Source organism: Entamoeba invadens, assembly GCF_000330505.1.
Source record: "Entamoeba invadens IP1 unplaced genomic scaffold scaff_1105074725877, whole genome shotgun sequence".
Taxonomy (NCBI): domain Eukaryota; phylum Evosea; order Mastigamoebida; family Endamoebidae; genus Entamoeba; species Entamoeba invadens.
Window position 1 is genome coordinate 137,476 of NW_004191601.1, and position 22,187 is coordinate 159,662.

Below are 22,187 nucleotides of genomic sequence, written 5' to 3' on the forward strand. Positions count from 1 at the left end.
TCAATGATCACTTTTTGTTGTCCAAATGGCTTGGACGAAGTACCTTTTCTCTTTATTCCAGAACAATTTCTCAAATGAAGTTGATAGGTCCTGCGCTCTCTTTCTCAGTAATTCAGCTCTTTTAGTATCTTTGTAATACTTCTCTTCCATCATAGCAGCCGCCAACAATCCGTGATCGCCTTGAATTTGTGTGAATCCATAGTACTGCAGTTGGACACTTAAGGAAGTCCATGCATCGATGCTTTCCTCCCAAATCGAATAGTCTGGCTTAATAATATTCTTCCAATCTCGATACAACAAGAAATTAATCCAATTTTCTAATTCGTTGTTTGACTGTTTTGTCTTTAATTAATCCAGTTGTTTGTGTCATTTGTGTGTAGTAGTAATAAAAATACAAAACAACACAAATGGAATCACGCTGTGGCTCAACAAACCCCACTTTTGTCACATCTTACCAACTGTATCTCGTTGCGAAGAATCCACCGTTTTGGAGCTCTTGCAAGCCATTTCAAGAACTTTCTGTAACTACGAAACTCCATTTTCGTATTCAAAACATCAATTTTATCGAGGTGAATTGTAATAATTTCAAACAACAGTTTTATAAGTATTTTTGTTTTTTCATTTTGTTTTTGAAATATTTTAATAGTTTATAACATAAAACAATAAATATTATATTTTATTATAATTTAAAACGAGCCAGATTTTTTTCCACTGACTTGTTTTTATAGTACCTTTATATAATATTCTTTAACATTTTATTAATAAAATCAATAATTATAATTATAATTGTTAATTTAAATCAAATTAATTATGATCTATACTAAAACACACCAACAAACAAACTGACTGACAGTTTTTAAGTAAATAAATACTTATAAATATGGTAAATATATGATTCAATAATAGCTTTGATAAAATTTACAAAAAGACTAAACAATAGAATGAAAATAATTGAGGTTGTTTTGTTTCAAACACCCTGTTAATGCATCAATGATGAACAAAGTAGTTTCACTTGTTTATCTGCGATTTATAACTCTTCTGTTCTATCAAAGTATTGCACGTTTATAAAACAACCTAAATTTATCAACAACACCAAGTATCTTAATTCAAAGTTTTTTATAGTCCATTTTATGACATTTTTTATTAATTTGGTATATTTAACCACTATCTGGTGTTTGAAAGTGATGAAAAGCAACAATAAATAAAATTCAACAAGTAATCGCAAGGTGACAGCTCTGTTCTGGTTGATTTCACTTAAATATGTAAGAGGAAGTATGGTATATAACAAATTTTATTTTGATGAGTTAAATTATTATTTAATCGTTATTAAACAATTTCTAATATTTTATAATATTATCAATTATAATTAATAGTTTTGTTTTGTATAATATAAATATTATATTAATAAACCATTTATTTGTATACTATACATTTTAATATTTTATAGTTTTGTTGTTAACTGTTGTTTTAACATTAAAAAGGACTGCGGCAAAAAGTCACCATCTGTAAAGAAAAGGTTTTGGAGATCGTAAAAACAAACAATATAATGAATTTTACTAAAACTACTTTATTTTTGGCATAAAAACAAATAAAATATACCCCTTTTCGTTTTAAAATGCATTTTTGGGACAAGTTCCAAATTTTTCCCTGTTCTGTGATAGACCCTGATTAAAATTAAATTTTAAATATCATTGATTATCTCAAACTAATAATAACTGAAATAAATTACCAAAAAATAATAATAATAATTAATGAATATATTTAATTGTCAAAAAGATATATTTTTGTCCGCCTTTTTGATTTCTTTATAGAACTTAAAATAATTATTTAATTTACAGTTGACCAAGTGATTATCATAGAACAAATAATTGTAGGGTGTATTTCCCATTGATTATATTTGAAATAACGGGTTAAGAAATTGAAAAAAGTACAAAAATAATAAGAAACTTAAATCTATTTTTATAATAGTTCTCAAAAGTATTAACTCAATAATCAGTATTAACTTAACACACCCATTTTTTCTATTAATAGAGTAATATAAAATAAAAATATTTTATTGAATAAAAATAATAATTTGTGTTAAATAAAGTTTCAATTGGTATTATTAAGTTAATATTGCCATTAAAAACAAAAAATAACACATTTAAATTACAATCGCTTTTCAAACTTAAACAAGTGGCTTTTTCAATTATTCACATGACAAAGTTATCAACACTGTTAAACCTATATATATAAACAATAAAAAACAATGATATTAATACAAATGTAATTGTTGAATGTAATTTCTAGTTGAAATGATTGTTAATAACATTGTTATTCATAAATATTGATTGCAACTTACATACAATTCGTGTGACATTTTGTTGAAACAAAGAATAATCAAATATACACAATTATTATTAATTTGGTTGTGTAACTACTTCGATATCCATAATTAATATTAAACTACTATTTGTTGATAACCACAGATAAGCGAAATATTATTTACAATTATTTTTTTTAAACTTTCGTTTTATTGTTTTTCATATTACAACACACAACAGTAAACACATGTATTTTATTAACACAACAACATTAATGATATATTTGAATAGAGGCACCTATTTAATAATAATTTTCAATAATTTAATAACAACAGTTGGTGTATATTGTTATACTGTTTATTGCTACACTTTTCATTTGAAAAACAGCCTAAAATTAAAAAGTGGTAACTTTTTAGTGTGTAAACATGTAAAATCAAACTAAAACACTAAAATTAAGAGAATATCATAATTTACAACCATTTTAGGTTCCGACTTGTGGCTCGTGTGTATGTGCACATAAGATATTATAATCAATTTCCTGTAGTTTAATGGTTAAAAGGGATATAACCAATATTTTAAGTTTTGATAAATTCACGTTTATTTATTTGTATAAAATATATTTTAAAAATATCACGATGTATTTTTAACAATTGTTTGACAACGGTTTTTGTTTAAAAGGGGGATATTTCAATTATATAAACATTTTTAAATCATTTCACTTGTGTCAAATAATTTCAAATTTTTTGACATCAATGACATTTGATTTTTTATCATTTGTAGTTGTTATTATAAAGTCAATATTACATTACTTATTTTTGATTTCTCAACATCATTATTTATTATAAATACACATAGTTTAATCATGTTTATTTAACTTTTTTTATTTCTGAACAAATTGATGTAATTTGGTGTTTTTATAACATTTTTTATTATTTCAATCGTTATAATATTTTATTCAAGACTTTTTTATCACCTTTAAGTTATGTCTTGACAACAATCGTTTTACATCCGTATTTATTATTTCATTTGATTGTTATTATGGGCGTTACACATCAAGTATACTCTTTGTTAAAACAGTTTTGTTTTATCGATTATTTTGTTTATTATATTTCACGTTTTCATTTTCAAATTAATAAATTTGGTTAAAAGAAAAAACAAATGGTCAACATAAAAATAAAATGAAAAAAATCTATTTTTTATGGTTAACCTTAAAATGGTTGTTGAGTTAACACTTCTTAAATATGTTTATATTTAACACAACTCATATAATGAAAATATATAAATGTTGTCATTTTGCATATTATTCGTTGCTATTTTTAAACACCACCACTTTTCAACAAAATACACTTTATGAAATTTGTTGATTGCAATATTCACTACAAAACATGCATTACTATACAGATGTGGGCGTAAAGTATATATATCATTGTTTGACAAGTTGTGCTTTTTTATCAGTTATAAATTGTTAACTTTTTATTCTTTGTTTCATTTACAACTGTTTTAATTTATGCGTCATTCAATTTAAATTCTTATGAATATTTTTTTTCTGAGACAAATAGTAAAACTAAATAATAAACAATATGCTTTTGTATTGTTATAAAATACACATATAAACTACTCAAACACTTTTGTTTAAAACACATGTTGTAGTTTAACTTTAATCATGCTTTACGGAAAACAAATTATAACTGTATTGTTATCACTTGTGTATTTGGATGATTGCGTTCATTTTTCATAAATATAAAAAATGTGTAATGTTTAGTTAAATGTATTAACGTGTTAAATTCAATTAAACAATTTGAATCAATATTAATTGAATCAAAGAAATATAATGATAATACATTTACACCAAAACCATTTTGTTAAAACAAATAAGTTTATATGAACAATTAACATAATTCGAATCGAAACAAAAATAAAGTTGTAAATGAATAAAAAATTAAAGATAACTATTGCTATTTTTTTAAATATGTTATTTTTGTTCATTTATGTATTATAATAAGTTATCATTGACAACGAATTGTAGAAAACACGCCTTAAGTTTTAAGTTGTTTATTTAAGGTAAACAATATTTCACATTCTAAATTCATTAAAAGTTTAATCTTATAATTTCTCCATTTTAGCTTATTTCAACTTTTCCACTTTCAAATTCCAAATTTGAAATTTCGATTTCCATATTTTTTAATAGATTTATTGTGAATAAGAAGCATCATCTTTCAACTGAACTTCCATTCTTTTTTGGCCGGAAATACGTTTTTAAACGGCTGAAAGCCGATTCACACAAAGTAAAAGTTAAGTTCATTGAAAGATATAGAAATAAAACTTCTTGTAAAAGTGGATATTCTGAAGTTATAAACATTCTATAATCATATAAATCGAGATGTTTATTATCTTCTTCTTTTTTATTCAATATCGACTGCCTAATAGTTTTAATATCATTGTTTTCATTATAAAGATTTACTTCACATTCAAACATTTTCATCCAATTCTGCACTCCATATTTCTCTGTTATGAAATCGTCAAATAAGTTCCAGCAGTAGACGTCAGTATCAACCATTAATTCATTTTGCAGTGCTAAACTTTTTTCTTCAAATTTACAGTATTTGAACTCATTTTCTGTGAAACGTATTTGCAATTTACTGTTCCACATATCGACCCAAACCTCAATTTTAAATTTTTAAAAATGCATTCAAAAATTGACTTCAACTTTTTGATATTTTCTTCTGTGCAACCCGGAGCATTTTCACTGAATAGATGAGATGATAGAGACAGGAAAGAAGAAAATACACACCCTTCAAGTTCTGCGTTCATTTTAACCAAATTGTCATTTAATTTTCTGACTTTAAGCAGTTCTCTTGGAAGAAAACGCTTTTTGTATTGTAAACACGTCAGTGTTTGTTTGAACAGACACAACACGTCGCGAATTACCCCTACAATAAAAATGAAATCCGATGACTCTAAAATCTGTAAACACTCATCAATTGAGTATCCTGGTATGTATTCGATACATTCATTGTCAATATGTTTCTGCATTTTTTCGGTATTATTACTTAGTTCCTTTTGTTCTTTTGCAATGATTTTTTCTTTGTTTCTAGATCCTTTTTAATTTTATGTTCTTGTTATTGTTGAAGGTATTTTATAATGTTGACTCTCAATTTATACACTGAAGCGAAAGTTGCCCATGTTGATACCCACCGAGTTGCACAATAACCTTTGACTCCCTCTAAACTATATTTTAAAAAGTCCTCATCATTTTCAAATTTATTCACGATAGAAAGACACAATTTAATCGATTTGGAAACTGCCCAATGTTCGCACGTATTTTTAATAATAAGATTTAATTTGTAGCAACTGCAGTGAACTCTATTACATTTGACACCAAGAGTTTTCATATAATTAACAAAAATACCCGCGAACCCATTCACACTCACTACATTTGCACCACCAGTTGTTACATTTCTGATTTTTTGTATTTATATTCCATTTTTTTCGAGTCTTTTCATAACTTTTTCGATTATATTTTGGCCGGTTGACTTTTTTCAAGTATAAATGCCGAAACCAAATATTCAAAAACTTCAAAATAAGCGGTAACAAACCTCATAATCACCAAATAGTACTTTTTCTTGGAAACTTTGCTTTCATCAAGTTGCAACCCAATATAAACAGACTTTTTTTAAAAGTCAGGCCAAATTATTTTTAATGTTTTCATTTGTTGTTGTTTGGTTTCTTTTCAGAGTAGAATAACTCGAGTGTAGATTATTGTCTAAAAATTCTCCATTTTTTGTTGCTCAAATCTCTAAACTTTTTGCATAACTAGAAGGTTTCGTTACCTTTTGTTGAGATCATATGATTTTCGCTCATTATTGTTGTCATTTGCTTTGTAAATTCTTTACAATCTTTGACAACTTCCTTCAATTTTTCTTTTTTATTAACACATTCAAGATTTTTTTATTATAACAGTCTTTACCTTTTCATAAGCCACTAAAATTCTTGAGAAAGTTTCTTTGTTGATTGTTAAATGATATCCTTCAAAATGTGAAGATGCAAAGTTGTTTTTAATCATTTTATTACAAATTAAACAAGTAATTATATTATATATATATATGATTAATCTCGAACATACAAATATAAATCAACTTTATATAACTTACTATATATTATATGATATAAATATTATTTTTTCAAAACTCCATTTAAAAAAAATGTCAGTAATAAAAAAATCACCTGAAAAAATTCAAGTATTAAAAAATACAACAAACAAAAGGCAGAGTGTCTATTCTCTGTTGTAAATTACAATTATTTTTAAATAACTAGAAAATTATTAAAATGCTAAAAAAATACTGTTTTTATCTGTACACACATTTTTTATATTTTTATGTTCAACCAGGGTTTCCAAAACAACGACAAATTCGGACAGTTAAACTCTATAAATAAATTTCAACAAAAATTTTTTTCGGCAAAAAAATAATAAACAAACTTAAAAAACAAATGGAAGGGGGAAAAAAGAAAACCACATACGAAACGCAAGAAAAAAGATTTATTCAAACTGTAAACAAAACTCACATGTTACCTATATATGAACACGGCGTTTTGGTATTTATGTATTGTTTGTTGTGTTGTGATTGTTGGTCGAAGCAATCGGGTTATAGTCATTACAGGGATTTTAAGCACAAAGTGGATTTAACTCCGAAAGGAATTAAATACATTGACGATTTAATCGTTAACAAACGAAGTGTTTTGGAAGAACGTGCTCTTGTTATCATTAAAATACATAAATCTAAAGGAGGATATTTGTTATTGTTAACTGAAAACAAAAGAAAAAATTGACAGTTAACGAAATGAAAATTTTCAAACAAAATGTAGTCATTTATGAATTTGACAGAGACCAAGTCACATCAAGAAATCACAAAGTATCAAAACTTGATTTGTTAATTAAAAAAGAAAATGACCAAACCAATAAATTAAATACTCAATTCAACGAAATTTGCATTTTGAACAGTTTTACTGAAACAAAAATAGATGATCAACAAGAATTCAGTGCAAAAGATACTTTCGAAAATGAAAATAAAGGTCGTGTAGATTTGAATGATTGGGTTGAATCAAATAAGTCCAACACGAGTTTATGTGGAGAAGAAATATTTGAAACAACGTTACATGAAAATGAGATGTGTGATTTATACAGTGAAGATTAAAGTTGCGACAAATCCACGGATGATATGATTTGTAATAAAATTGTTATTGAAAGTGATTCAAAAAATCAAAATGATATCAACGATATTAATTATGTATCTAATATTTCTCCTGAATTTAAAACCTGGATGTACAACAAATATCAATAACAAAATCAAAATGTATTTTAAGGCAAACTATAGTTTTTTCAATCAAAATGTGTCAAAAAAGACAATCATACATCGCTTCACTGTTGTATTTTATGGTCACTTGTTTGTTGCCATTCTCGAAACAACAAAAAGAAATAAAGTGAGGCGAGAAACCCAAACATGGAGAGAAAAACCCGCACCCATTTTCTTTTTTCTTCTTTGAAAAGCTGTTGAATGAAAAAAGGTTCAGTCTCAGTTTTTTGGTTAATTAAGAATGTTCTTATAATTAAAATACAATATAAAAACAACATGAAATAAACCTTAAATAACAAATATAAATTATTAGGAAATTAAAAATTAATATCTATTATCCTGATATTTCTAATGAAGTGATTAATAAGCTTTTGAACATATTTTAGGTTTAGTTTTAATATAATTTATTAAATGTTTAGATTAAAACATATGATATAAGGTTCAGTTCCTAATACATACTTTAAACAATTAATTACTGATTAGTTTAATATAGTATCTAAACCATAAATTGTTATTCAGTTTATTAACCATAAAAATACTAATAAGTAATCAATAATTTATATCCACTGTAAACCCATTTCTAATAGTTAATTATTTATAAGCCACTTAAACATAATAAATAACACAAAAAACAAACAAACATTAGTCGCGCGTAATTTGCATTATCTAATTGTTAATTTATATGCACTGTGTGTATAAATAAATATATAAAATTGCCAAACGGTAATGGGAATCCGCAACAACTCAACACAAACACATCTCTGTTGTTTGTGTTGAGTTTGAATATTTGAACTTGTTTATCTTAATTTTAAGTTTTCATAAAAGTTTTTTGAGAAAAAAATGGTGGATATAAAACCCATCTAATTTTTCAACATTTTAAGTCATTTTAATAGTTTATATTAATATAATTATAATAATATGTATAGTTTGTTGGTGGTGTTTTTATGAAGTTTTTTATTAAAATTATTTAATTTAAGTTAAATGATTTTTTAATTTATAAAAAAACAAATATTAGAAATATAATAAATTTTTATTATAATTGATAATAATTGTTATGATAAAAAACACATTCTGTAACTTGTTTGTATAAAGTTACAGTATGATATAAAGCAGTGATACATTATAGTACTGTTGATGTACAATCGTTTGCATATCAAATTTTTTGTTTTTATTTACAACTTCATAAAAAGATATGTGTCAAAAAAGACATATCTTGACTTTTTTAATTGTTTTTGAACTTATTTAAAAATGGTGATATTAAACACACAACCAAGCTATAATATAGCATCTTCACGAAAACATAATTGAATTTGACTCGTGAATATTATAGATACAATAGAAAATATTTTGATCAAAAAATAAACATTTTTCTAGAAAAAAGCAAATATTTGAATATTTTTACTATATATTACTATATTAAAATAAATTGTTTTGTAAAAATTTATACTATTTTTATAAATTGGGTTTTGATAAACTATTACAAGTTAAAAAATATAGTTTAAATTATTAAACTATATATATAGTTTAAAAACAGTATATTTGTTTTTTGAATAAACACAAATTTGAAAAACTGTTATAATACACTGAAAGTACGAAAAAATACGGGCCATTTTTGTTCATTGATAGTTCATTTTGAATCAAACTCGAATCATTTTTTATTTTTGAATAAAAAACACTAAAAAGGAAGAAAAAGAAACGATAATAACCCGACTTTTTTATTTTTTACATGTTCTGGAAGTAAAAAACACAATAATTTGGGTCAAAGAAGAAAAAAGAAAATAGGTGTGGGTTTCTCGCCTCACTTTAGTAAAAACTTTGTTGAGTTTGTCATTTTGTTTTATTTCAACGTGTCTCTATCTGAAATTAATTTGAGTATTGAGTCTTCGACAACTGAAACCAAAATGGTTCAATTCAAAGCAAATGATGATGACTTGATAAAAAACGAATTTGTCTTGTGTGTTTATTTTTCAATAATTGTAGACAGTTAGAAACAAAGGGGTGTTAACTTAGAAGCAATTGTTGTTAGATTTTTTTGATAACAACTTTATTGTTACTCAAAGAAAACTGGTTGTGTTTAGGTTGTTTGAAAAAAGTACTGGTGCAAATTTGAGTGCTAAGGTAATAAATTGTTCAAAAGAAAGAGATGTTGATTTAAAGAAATTGATTTCTATATGTTGCGATAGTACTAGTAATATGTTGGGTTTGAGATGTGGAATGGTTAAACTTTTGATTGATGAATTACACAAATTTATAATTAACATGAAAGGTATTGATTCTCATGTTTTTACTCAATACTGTAATTGTCATAGAATAAATGTTTGCGAAGGTTTTATTTTGAAAAACACCACGTGTTTAATTATTTTGGAGTTATTAAACTGGTTTCAACTTAGTACAACAACAACTGAATGGGATAATTTTATCATTAAAGAAAAACACCTTCAAAGTGTTTTTTCTCGAGCCTAAAAAGGTTTATTATTCAAGTCAATATTAGTTGTTTATATTTGTTTTCAGATCGTTCTTTTATAGCACAAATTACAATTATAATTATATTTTTTATAATTTATTATTATTATTAAACAACAATAATAATGGCAATCACAATACTTGTCTCGTTTAAAACTATATATTATAAATTTAAACAATTAACCTAATTGGTTATCATTTTATTTTTAAAAAAATAATTTGTTCTTGTATTTTAATTTTTTTTATTAATAATTGAATTGTTTTTTAAATGGCATATTTTGAAAGATTAAAAAACTCATATTAATTTTTTTTAATTTTTATTATATACATGTTTTTTTTATTTTCAATGGTATATCTTAGTTGTTTTAGTTATTCTCAATTATGTTTTTATTATATATGATTTACATATATAAAAACATTTTTGAAATTTAGTCTGGTTATAAGTGGTTTTTAAGCGAGTTTGGTGTTTTTATTTTTATTCAAATGTTTTGAAATTCAAAATATTTTACAATTTTTTTACATACAAAATCGGGATTTTTATGCTTATTATTTTACCAATAAATTAAGGTTTATTTTTTTACATTAGTTAAATAATTAATTTAATTATATATATTTTATAGTAGTTTCATATAAAACAGAAAAACCATATTTTAATAAATAATAAATTGTTTGAAATAGTTATCTAAAATAAAACTTTAAGTTTATTATTGTATTTTTACTTTGTTCAAAGGCAAAACAAGGAAATACGTTTTTAATGTTTTGATCTTTAATTTATTTTACAGTTTTGAGATGGCTTGAAAGAACCAAAAATAAATCAAATTTGCTACTGTTATTTGATTACTTTGGGAAACTCTGCTTCATTGTTTTGTGTTATAAATTATGTTCAATTTGATTTTGTCTTTGTTTCAAAGAAATGGTGAAAATGATACATTATATATTCTTACCACATAGAAAATGATTTTTGTAATGTCTATTACTTATATATTTGTATCATTGACAATATTTTTGGTCATACAATTTGTTTGGTTTAGTATTTAGTCATATTTTTTTAACTATTGCATATCATATTCATTTCAAGCCTTTAATAATGAGTTTGACTATATATAAATAAATCCACTTGGTCCTGTACAAAATATATTCAGAAATAATTATCATGTAATATACTTCAGATGTCACTCTTAAAGTTTGATGTGTTAGATTATTAAATTCTTGCTTTATATATCAATTGTTTTATTTATTTTTATTATTTGTTTTTTTTGTAAATAATCAACACGATAAATTATTTGAATCTGTTGAAACAAAATCACTTTGGATCTTTTTATGTTTTTATTGTATTCATTTATAATGTATTCAATGCACTTTTCTAATTGATTGATTATTTTCAAAATATTAGAACCCAACAATTCTTTTAAAAAATGCAGTCTGTTCAACCATCAAAAATCAATGCAACGCCACTATGTCTCTTTTTTCATTGTTGTTAAGTCATTTTTATTGATATTTATTCATTTTTAAAAATTTAGGTGAATATTTTATGTTTAAATAAAAATAGTTATTTTAAAATTTTTTTTAAAAAAATCGTGTATAAGGGTGTGATAAAATGATTAAAACTTAAAAATTGTTACTGTCGGTGTAGAACTTTTTGTAAAAATGATAAACTTTTTATTTAACAAAATAAAACCTAAATTTATAATACATATAAGAATTTTTGGGTTCGATGAATATATGATATGATTTAAATATTTTATAATAGAAAAAAATATATATTAATAGAAAGTTTTTAAATAATAATAAAACAAACCGATTTTAATTATAAAATTATAATTAATAATTGAATATAATATAAAAAATATTCCATAATTAAAATTTTTGTTCCGCTTTTGTTCCGCTTCTGTCTCTGTTATTTTGTTATATTTTTTAAACCCTTTTATATTTTATATTTTATATTCGTTTTATTGTAACAATATACTGAAATAATATTATTAATATATTTTTTTAATAAAAACAAAATCAACCTATTTTTTGTTAGTTTTTTCATTAGTATCCAATTTTTATTTTCTATCTTTTTTGATTCTAAATATACTCTTGATTTTTGTTGAACTTTTTTCTGGTTTCAAATCTCCTTTCAAAAACTTTAACAATTGACGAAAACTATCAACGCCGGCTTTGACAATTTCATAACACCTTTTACTCAAAGAAGTTCCAGCTTATCGATCGTGACTGTGATCAAAAAAATCCGGCCTGGGAAAACGAGCTGATGATAAGCTCTGGTTCATTCTTTGCCGACCTACTGTCAACAATGCATGTCAATCTTTTTTCAACTTTCGTTGTATCAACCCTGTCATCACACCGCCAGCTGTCTCAATGCCAAGTGTCATTGGCAACACATCAAGCGACACTTTTTTGTTGGATTCCACCATTTACTTTACTCGCTATTTGTTTAGAGGGTGTGGTTAATTGGTTCATTTTAGTTCAAATTCTTTTGTTGATTTTCATTTAGTTAAATTGTCTTTTTATTTTTTTTCCAAATCAATCTTTTTTTAATCACATAAGGCTCATAGTTCAATTTCTTTGTTTTTTGTATAAAACCGTGTTTTATACAAAAAAATCAATACTTTTTGAAAATAAAAGTATTGATTTTTTTCTAACATTTATAGTTTTTTATATTTAGAAAATCGCATAAGGTTGCGGGTATCGCATAAGGGTAAATACCACATCTGTATAATGAAATAATAATTGAAATTGTACTTACAAAATAACGTAGAAATTTAATTTGGTTCTGAAATTGATAAATAATTCTTTTAAAAATGTTTGTTATTGAATATTTATCTGATTATTTATAGGTAGGCCACAGAGGGGTTACCGGCGACAGAGGGGTTACCGAAGAAAAAAGTTGCTTCTTTTCTTCTTTTGTAATGAAAAAAGATTCTTGCATTTTTTCCTTTCATAATTTAGATTTTTTCTTGAAAAGTGGTGGATAAAGGATTTTTTTGCCCGAGCTGGTTTTTGTTGGCAAAGAAAAAAAGAATTTTTTTCAAATCATAACCTAAATTGGTAAGAATTTTGTTTTTTAATAGTTGAAAAAAAGCACCATTTAATTATTTTTTAATAATAACTTTTACTAAAAACAATAATTATTATACAATTGTCTAATTGTGTTTTTTTAAAAACAAAAAACAATCAGATACAGTTGGCAAAACGGAATATTTTTTCACCAACAATGAATGGTTTTCAAAAATAATGAAAATAAGTTAAATTTTAATACCTAAATTAACGAGAAATTAATCGTAATGAGTAAAAAATGACACAAGAGATCAACTTTTTCCTGATCATATTTGAATGGTTCTCAAGCCTCAAAAAACAATACCATCAAATAAAAAAGCATTATTTCCGATACATGTCGGCAAGCGAAAAAATTGTCTTCGAGAGAAGTATATAACTTGTTATTGTGTGTGCGTGGGATAATCCAGATTTTGATAAAAAGTTCGTGTGTATTTCTGAAAAAACAAATTGGACAGGCCTGAAAACGTCCGTTATAAATTTTAGTCAATAAAAAACGTTTATATGCTTTTATATATGTTGACAGCAGGGTGTACACCAAGGGTGTACTTGAAGATGTTCATTTTAAAAAGCGTGATGCGGTGAAATAAAAGAGTTTTTAGAATATTATTTTTTGTTGTCGATAGACTTCAAAAAGATTTTATATTATTTTATTAAAATATATACAAAATGTTTTTGGTCTTTAGAAAGAATTGTTCTGATTTGTAAAAATTTTGACGACATTTTTAATAAAAAATAGTAAAAACAATAATTTAATATGTTTTTAAAAATTTATCGGAAAATTAAAATTAAAATTCCTTTAATTAACAAAGATTTTTTTTCCGATTAATTTTTAATTCAACGGTGAAAAACTTTCATTCAAAATCCATTCATGAAACCCAAGTATCAAACCCAACGAAAACCACCAGTATTCAAAGCAGCAGTTATGTGTAATGCCGACCGACTAAAAGGGAGGCTCGAAAAAGAGCCCGAAATTTTTGCAAGATTCAAAGCCCTGGAAGAAGAAGTAAATCAACAACAATTTGTGAGAGAACAAGTGGAGATCATGTTGTCTGAGTTCTATGATCTCCCACTTACCCGCAAAGGGTGGATTGAAGATTTTAACGTGTTCATGGGAGGAGGGAGAATTGCGGGGTCACAATTGAGAAAGATATTCAGTACTTTGAAAGAACAAGGTGGCATTCCTCTTTTGAATCTCGACGAGAGGAATGCTCTTAATACTTTCATATCTAAGGGACAAGAAGAGAGAAAGTTTGTAACCCTGAGGGAAGCAACTGAATTTGTTATGACCACTTTTGGGAAAAAGTTGACAGTCAAACAAATGTCAAGTGTTGTGAGGAAGATTGGTGGTCTAGATGTTAAAATGGCAGAAACAATGGAGAAAGGAAGGGCTGAACTGGACCCCGAAGAGGTGAAAACGTACTTGAGAAAAATGGAAAAGATGGTCACTGGCAAACACGCATCGATGATTTATAATCTCGACGAAGTTGGTTTCGACCTCTTTGTCGATGGAAAGAAGAAGGCAGTATGTGTTGACACGTTGAGTGGTGAAGCGGTCTATACTACACTGGGAGAACGTGGAGATAGAATCACCCTTCTAGGATGCATTTGCGCCGATGGGAAACCCACAAAACCAATGGTGATCACTTCTCGACTTCAACTTGATGGAAACGTGCTTATCAACATCAATTCTTCTGCAGTTGTTGTGACTCAAAAGGTTGGATTCATCAATTCCGACTTTTTCTTTGAATGGGTAGAAAAAGTCCTCGTGCCTGATGTGAAAAGGAAAAGAAAGGAGTTAAAACTAAAACGAGAGAAAGCTATCTTAATAATGGACGGCTTTAAAGCCCATTCAACCGAAAGAGTGCTTGATTTGTTAAAAAGGAATCGAATTGATGTTCTCTTTTTGGTTCCACACTCTTCACATATCTGTCAGCCTTGTGACCTTTGTTTATTCTCTTCTTTGAAAGCGCACCTTGCTAAAGATGAACTGATCGACATCGAGATGGGGCTTCTTGAAACGAGCGAGTTTTCTCTTTCTTCGGACCTGTTTAGCGACTTCGTGAATAAGAGGCAAAATATGAGGCTTTTTGCGATGTCTAAAATCGAGAGGCGAATTGTGTGCATTGTCGACTCCTTCTTCGCAAAGGCGCGCCCGGAAATCATAAGAAGTTCTTTCGAACAAGCGGGCATTGTGTTAACAATAAAGGAGCACAAAGAAGGTTCATCTACTCGTGGATTCCAATCAGACTCGTTGGTACCGATCGCTAAATGCGACTTCACACATGCAAGAAGATTGAAAAAGTTTTTGGGAAACGACATCTTTGTAGAAGAATTTGCAGAGAAGGTTGGCTCGATTGAAAGAATTTCTTTGGAGACAAAAGACCAACGAAAGAAACGATTGTCCAAGAAGGACAAAGATGAGTAATTCGATAAATTTATTTTGGTTTTTAAAGTCCAAAATAAAAACTCATTATTATTATCTAAAAAACAGAAAATTTAATTATATTTACTAAAAATTAATTTTAAATCAAAATTACAGCATTATATTGTCAAAATATTTCGAATGATAAATAAATTCATATATATAGTATGTTTTTAAATTAAATTAATTAAATAATAGTTGAGATATGAACCCTCCGATAACTATTTTTACATTAAAAACTAAAATAATAAAAAAAACACAACTATATCGAGCTCAATCGAGCTCAACACTACCCAACACGGCTTTATCGAGCCTACTAACATTTCTTATATTACATCACAACAAACCCATATATTGCTTATAATTTGATTTATTTTTGTTGTTTTTAATTTTATATTTATTTTCATTATATACCAAAAATAAAAAAGATATTTTATTATTTTTAGAACAAAATTTATAATTATGGCATATTTTCATTTTGGTAAAAACGTTTCAAAAATTTATCAATACCTATAGAAATCTTCCAATTTGTTCTGTAACTCCTCTGTCGCCTGTAATGGCTCTGTGGCCTACCTATACAGACAAATAATTATTTACAATTTCAAACAATAAATGATCAAATATTAAATATATTGTAAATATCTTTGTTAGACAATATACAATTTATTATTATTTTTTTAAATAAAAGTTTGCAATAATTAAAAATATCAAAAATATAAAAACAAGTGTATTTTTAAAAAAAAAGAAATCACATCCAATTCAGTATAAATACAGTAAGACCTCGATTATTTCCAAACCTTGACATTTTACAAACCTCGACAATTTCAAAGATCTGATTGGTTGTTTGAAGTTTTTTGGAAAAATGCGAGGTAATCTTAAGTTAGTTAATTTAAATTATTAGCTGATATAACAATTTACTAAAAAAATTCAAAATCTTCAATTTGGAAAGTGTCGAGGTTTTTAAATAAAAAAAATTGGAAATAATCGAGGTCTTACTGTATAAAATCGTTTAATTTTATCGCTGTTTTATTTCATCAATCTGTCTTTTAACGTTATCTGGTATATTTTGACCATGAGAATTGGAATAATTTGGGAAGCTTTTACAAAAATCAATTTTAATTGTTTTGAGTTATTTTACATTAACTCTTTTCATTAATTCGTCATTGACTACATTTAGAGGTAAAAATGCAAATTAAACCTTAGATATTTATATTTTATATATTTTTATTTGTTGTGGTTATATGAAAAATATAACTTTTTTTCTTGTAAAAAACAAAAAACAGTATCAAACAATCAAACGTTTTTACATTTGTATTGTTTTCGAACAATTTTTTAACAACACTAACTAAAAATTAAAAACAATCGTTTTGCCTTTTTATTATAATTAAATATAGAGTAAAATGTATTTTAATAATTTTATTGAAATACATTTTAAATAAAATTGACGTAATTCAGTTTAACATAATAAGGTAATTCGATCAATTGTTAATTTAGAGTAAAATTGTTGATTATTAAAATTTAGTCGAATTTTAACGTAATATTTCAATTAATTATGGTTAATAAAATAAACATCAAAATTAAACAAAAATAAATAGTTAACATTTCAAGTTTTTTGATATAATGACGTGTTAATTTGTATATAATTATTGTTAAAGTGACTTACTTAAAAATTACATCGATTTTCAAACAATTTTTGAACAAAAAAGTTTTATCGTTTTATTCATTTTAAAAATAATTGTGTTGATGCAAATCAGATAACTGGAGAAACTTTGAAAATCAATTATTAGATTCCCAATTGAAGAACAAATTGTTTATATTTATCAAAAGGCATAATTTTTTGAAACTCATATAAATAATTTTTTAAAAATATGACCTGTAACAACCAATTTAAATCAGAATCTCGACCCAAAATAGTCTAAAAAACAAAATATAAAAACGTGTATCGATAAAGGAATAACAAAAAAATGTGATATAATAAACTTATATAATAAATTTGGTATTAAATTTTTAAGATGTTAAAAATTAAAAAGCATAATTAGTAATTTGTAAAAAGGTTAATATACGATCAAAATATAAATATTGTGCGGGTAAAAGTTAATGTGCACAAATCAAAATACATTTTATCTATTCTGAATAATAATAAGTTCGATCAGTTAATACATAGTTAGCTCGGAGGTGTGATTTCAATTTAATTAAGCCATTGTAGTCATATTTGAAAAGAACATAATAATATATAAACATTTAATAAAAACGATTTTTTCAAAAGCATGTCATTTTGTTTGGAAAAATACCTCAAAAATTTAAACAAGTACATTAAAAGTTGAAATAAACTGTTGTACAAAAAATAACATTGATATTGCAAAACCAATGACAATAATTAATTTATAATATTTTAATTTTTATCATTTTTTTCACAAAATCGTAACTGAAAAAATGACGCTTTTATGAAACAAATTTATTAACTAATACCTGATGTTTAGACAAAACTAAAGCTATTTTATTTCCACCAGATATCGTTTAAGACCAGATAACGTTAAAAGACTGACTTTAATGAAATTTAAAAAATTTTTAAAATTGATAAAAACGTATCAAGATTATTATATTATATATAGTTGTCACATTTCAATACGTTTTTAAATATAAATCTGGGCGTTAATATTTATTTTAAGAAGACAATATTGTGACAATAACAATATTAAAATTAAAGTTAATCCTTATACAACATTTAATGAAAACATAATTTACAATTGATTTTTTAATTGATTGTGAATAAAATTAAAACTTTTCAATACAAATTAAACAAACTAAAGAATGTTACAAACTTTCCAATTATCATAAAATGGATTATCTTAAAAACGGGTATTTTTATATTTGATAATTAAAATCAACATAACAAATTATTAAATTATATTTCAAAAGTCGATTATACCTATTTTATTTGAAAAACAAAACATTTAAAAACATTGAAATCTATTTATATCTTAACATTGATTTTTAATTTTTGTATTTTATAATAAGTTGTGTTCTTGTTTTATTATTTTTAAAAACAATAAAAATATTATGATCATTTAGAAAGATTGTTATAATGATATTTTGATCCAAATATAACAATTTAATACAATCACCGCAGTTTTTTTGGATTGTAGAAGCATTATTATTTTAATTTGTTTGTTTTAATAACAGTGTTGTCAAATTTATGTCAAAAAGTATCGTTTGTAAATTATAATAATAACAAATGTAATAAAATATAAAAATTGAATAAATTTCATTAAAAATGTTGAGTTATTTATCTTTTTTATATTTTTTGGATCAACCTAAGTTCACAAAAAACAACAGATTTATTTTATTGCTAAAACAACAAATTGTCCTTAACATCGTAATTAAATGGATTCATAATAATTTGAATTATAATAATCATAACAATTATTTTACAAAATCTATCCAATTCAAAAACTTTGGACACAAAGTCTGACATATCTACCTTTTGACTTTTTTGCTAAAATTTGTAATGTTTATAAAAATAATAATTGATTTTATTTAAAATAAAAATGTGTAATATATTTTATTCAACAAAATTGTGTTATCTTAGATGTTTTTTGTATGATAATTATTTTCATAATTACTACAAAAATATCCAGTAAAACATTCAATGTTATTCTGTTTATTTGATTCTGTAACTACACTGTCATAAAAATAAAATAGTTTTTAAGCAAAACAAAAATAATATTTTTAAATAAAACAATAAAAGTTATTTACAAATGTTCTTAAACAAAACTTTTGTTATCATACATTATATTATAATGACTAAAATAAATAGAAAGTGTTTGATTTACAAATGTTATTATTGTTATTATTTTTTGTTGAAATGGTCACTTAATTTGCTTTGTCTTTTTATTTAATTTTTAAACAAATTTCATAATATATTAATAAAAAAACAATTCTAAATAAAATAACACACAAAAACGAATAATAATTGTTCGATTGAATTGTATTTTTGGATAAGAAAAGTGTTTTTTATCTTAATTTATATTTTAAATCATTAATATTAAATATACAAACATTATTATTGTATTTCTTATATTTTTACCTTTTATAATATCAGTATTAATATTTTTTACACAACAAAAATTAAAATTGTTTTGTTACTGACTTTGTTTTAGTTAATTTCATGTGGTTTCAAAATAATTCAATTCACTTTTTGGTTTGATTTAATACTATTATTATAATTAAGTCTTTTTTATTGTTATTGTTTAATTTAACAAATTGAAAAAAAATCTTTTTTAATCGTTTTGTTAAATGTTATGATATTGATTTAATTGTGATTGGACCTACATTGACCACCACCTTTACCAAAAAATAATATTTGCCGCGAGTGTTTTTTAAAGGGAGTCCATTTTTCAGCCACTGTTTGTGCGTCCACATGTCACCCACTTTCCTTGTCCGTACTGTGTGGATGCAGATGTGGTTCCCCCCGCTTGAGGGGGTTCAGGGATCCGCGCCAAGGGAGGACTGGAAAAGTGGGTGAAACGATGCACAAACAGACTGTTTGAGTGTGTTTTCAGAGCCTTCTTTTCAATGCTCCGTCTCACTCGGTTTCCACTAACTCGAGGTGAATTTTTGGCATTTTTTTGGATTCGGGAACCAGACCTAATATCTTCCAAAACGCCCATTTACTATAATTATAATTATAAAATATAACATATAGTAAATAAATTTCATATTTAGACGGGGTTAAGGTGGGAAAGGTCTGCCTTTAATAATTATAATAAACGCCTGGTCTTAATAGCATCAGCAGTGCTTTTTATTTATGTTATTTAAAATAGTTAATTAATTATATTGTCAATTGTAATTTTTTAATTGTGTGAAAAGTCTATTGATCTATTCTTAGTTTTTTGCTTTAAAAATTAAATTGTGTTATTAAATTATTAAATTATAATATATCATATTAACATTTGTGCTATTTGTTTTCAAATTAAAATATTAACTTTAATATGATTCTAATAGTTAATTACTATAGTTTGTAGTTTGAAAAAACCCATAGTAGATAAAAATACCAAACTACTTTCTATTAATATACTTCAGAAAGATACAACGGGACACAAAGAGTAGATATGCCGCAACTGTCGAAACTTGTTGAACCCGGCGAGTTGCGGCGTCGTGAATCCATCTCCAGAAGATACTAGACACAAAGAGGAGATGCCTGAAAAAAGAAACATCAAGATATCCTAATCGAGTGTTGGTTCCAGTGTTAGGTTTGGTGGGTAAAACCCGTTTTCTTTCAGTCTGTCCTGCTTTTCAAAAAGGACAGATTTTGTTAAAACTTGTGTACATTAATTCAAGTTGTGGTGACGTGGCATATTACAAATATGACACATTTGGAGTCAATGTGTAGCAAGTTTGAAATAAAACACAAAAATGACAAAAAGTCAGTTAAATTGGAAGACAACAACACTTTTTGGTGTGAAATGGACATCATCAGTCAACTCGTTCTTTTTGGCGGTGTAAGTGTCTGGTCTGCTATAACTACCATTTATGCCTTTCTTGCACACACCTATATCATCACCATAACCAAACGCAAAGAGATAATTATGGTCTTGAGGATAAAGCCAAAATTCACAATTGGGGCGATTTCCAGTCTTCCCAAACTTTTTTGGATTCAAAGTGTCTTTTCTCACAAGTGAAAAGATGTAAGAAGAGCCACTGCTGATATATATATCAACTGCATTTATATTTCCAGTGTACACGCCACCAAACTTGTTGTGATTTGTGTCTTCTACCAAAAAGCACAAGTTGTTTTTGTTCATAATGTTTTCATAGAACACAGAAGTGCCCTTTGACCAGTCGTCTTTGTCTGAGTCAAACAAAACGCTCCCAATCTTCATTTCTGTCAACTTCTCAAGACCGGCTTTTTCTTCAAGTGTGATGTGTTCTCTTTTCATTCTTTCTTGTTCTTTTTGTTCTTTATCATGTTGTCTCTTTGAATTGATGTATTTCTGTGATTTCATAATTTGATCGACTGCTTTGTTTTTAGCCTGGACAATTGTGTAGGTTTGGTCTTTAGATAGTTTTATGTCCATTTGGCACTTTTCCTCAAGAAGTGCAATTCTGATATTGAATATCTCATACAACTTCTCATTATCATTCTTTGTTGAATACATTGCCATTTCACTTTTGATTTTGTTTGATGCGTTATTCAAATCAGTGACGATTGTGTTGAGTGATGTTGTGATGTTTTTCTTTCTTTCAAATACCTCATCGAGTCTGTCAAAGTGTCCTTCTGCGTTTTCAATGCGTTGATCAATGTCAAGTGTCTTGTCGTCAACAAAGTTGTCTTCTTTTTTTGTTTTTTTGAGGTCTGACACCGCCTTTGCTGCGTTAGTGCAGAGTGTTGAGAGTGCTGTCAACTCGTTTTCCATTGTATGTTAATAGAATTTATTTGTTTTTATATTTAATTTTATATAAATCTCATTTAAAATGATTATTACCTCATACATAATGATTTTTTTTTCTAATCAAAAACCAAAAATAAAAATATTCAAACCATCATAAATGATTTTAATTTCAACCAAAGTTATTCAAAATTTGTAA

At 25.7% G+C, this 22,187-nt stretch overlaps 1 protein-coding gene across 1 annotated transcript; it reads right to left on the bottom strand.

The window, feature by feature from the left end:
- EIN_078290 (hypothetical protein) lies at nt 1-539 on the bottom strand (the record flags this gene model as incomplete). Its single annotated transcript, XM_004182892.1, has 2 exons — nt 1-333; nt 435-539. 2 exons carry the CDS (start codon nt 537-539, stop codon nt 1-3), a joined length of 438 nt encoding a protein of 145 aa, XP_004182940.1.
- Nucleotides 540-22,187: the final 21,648 nt, after the last annotated feature.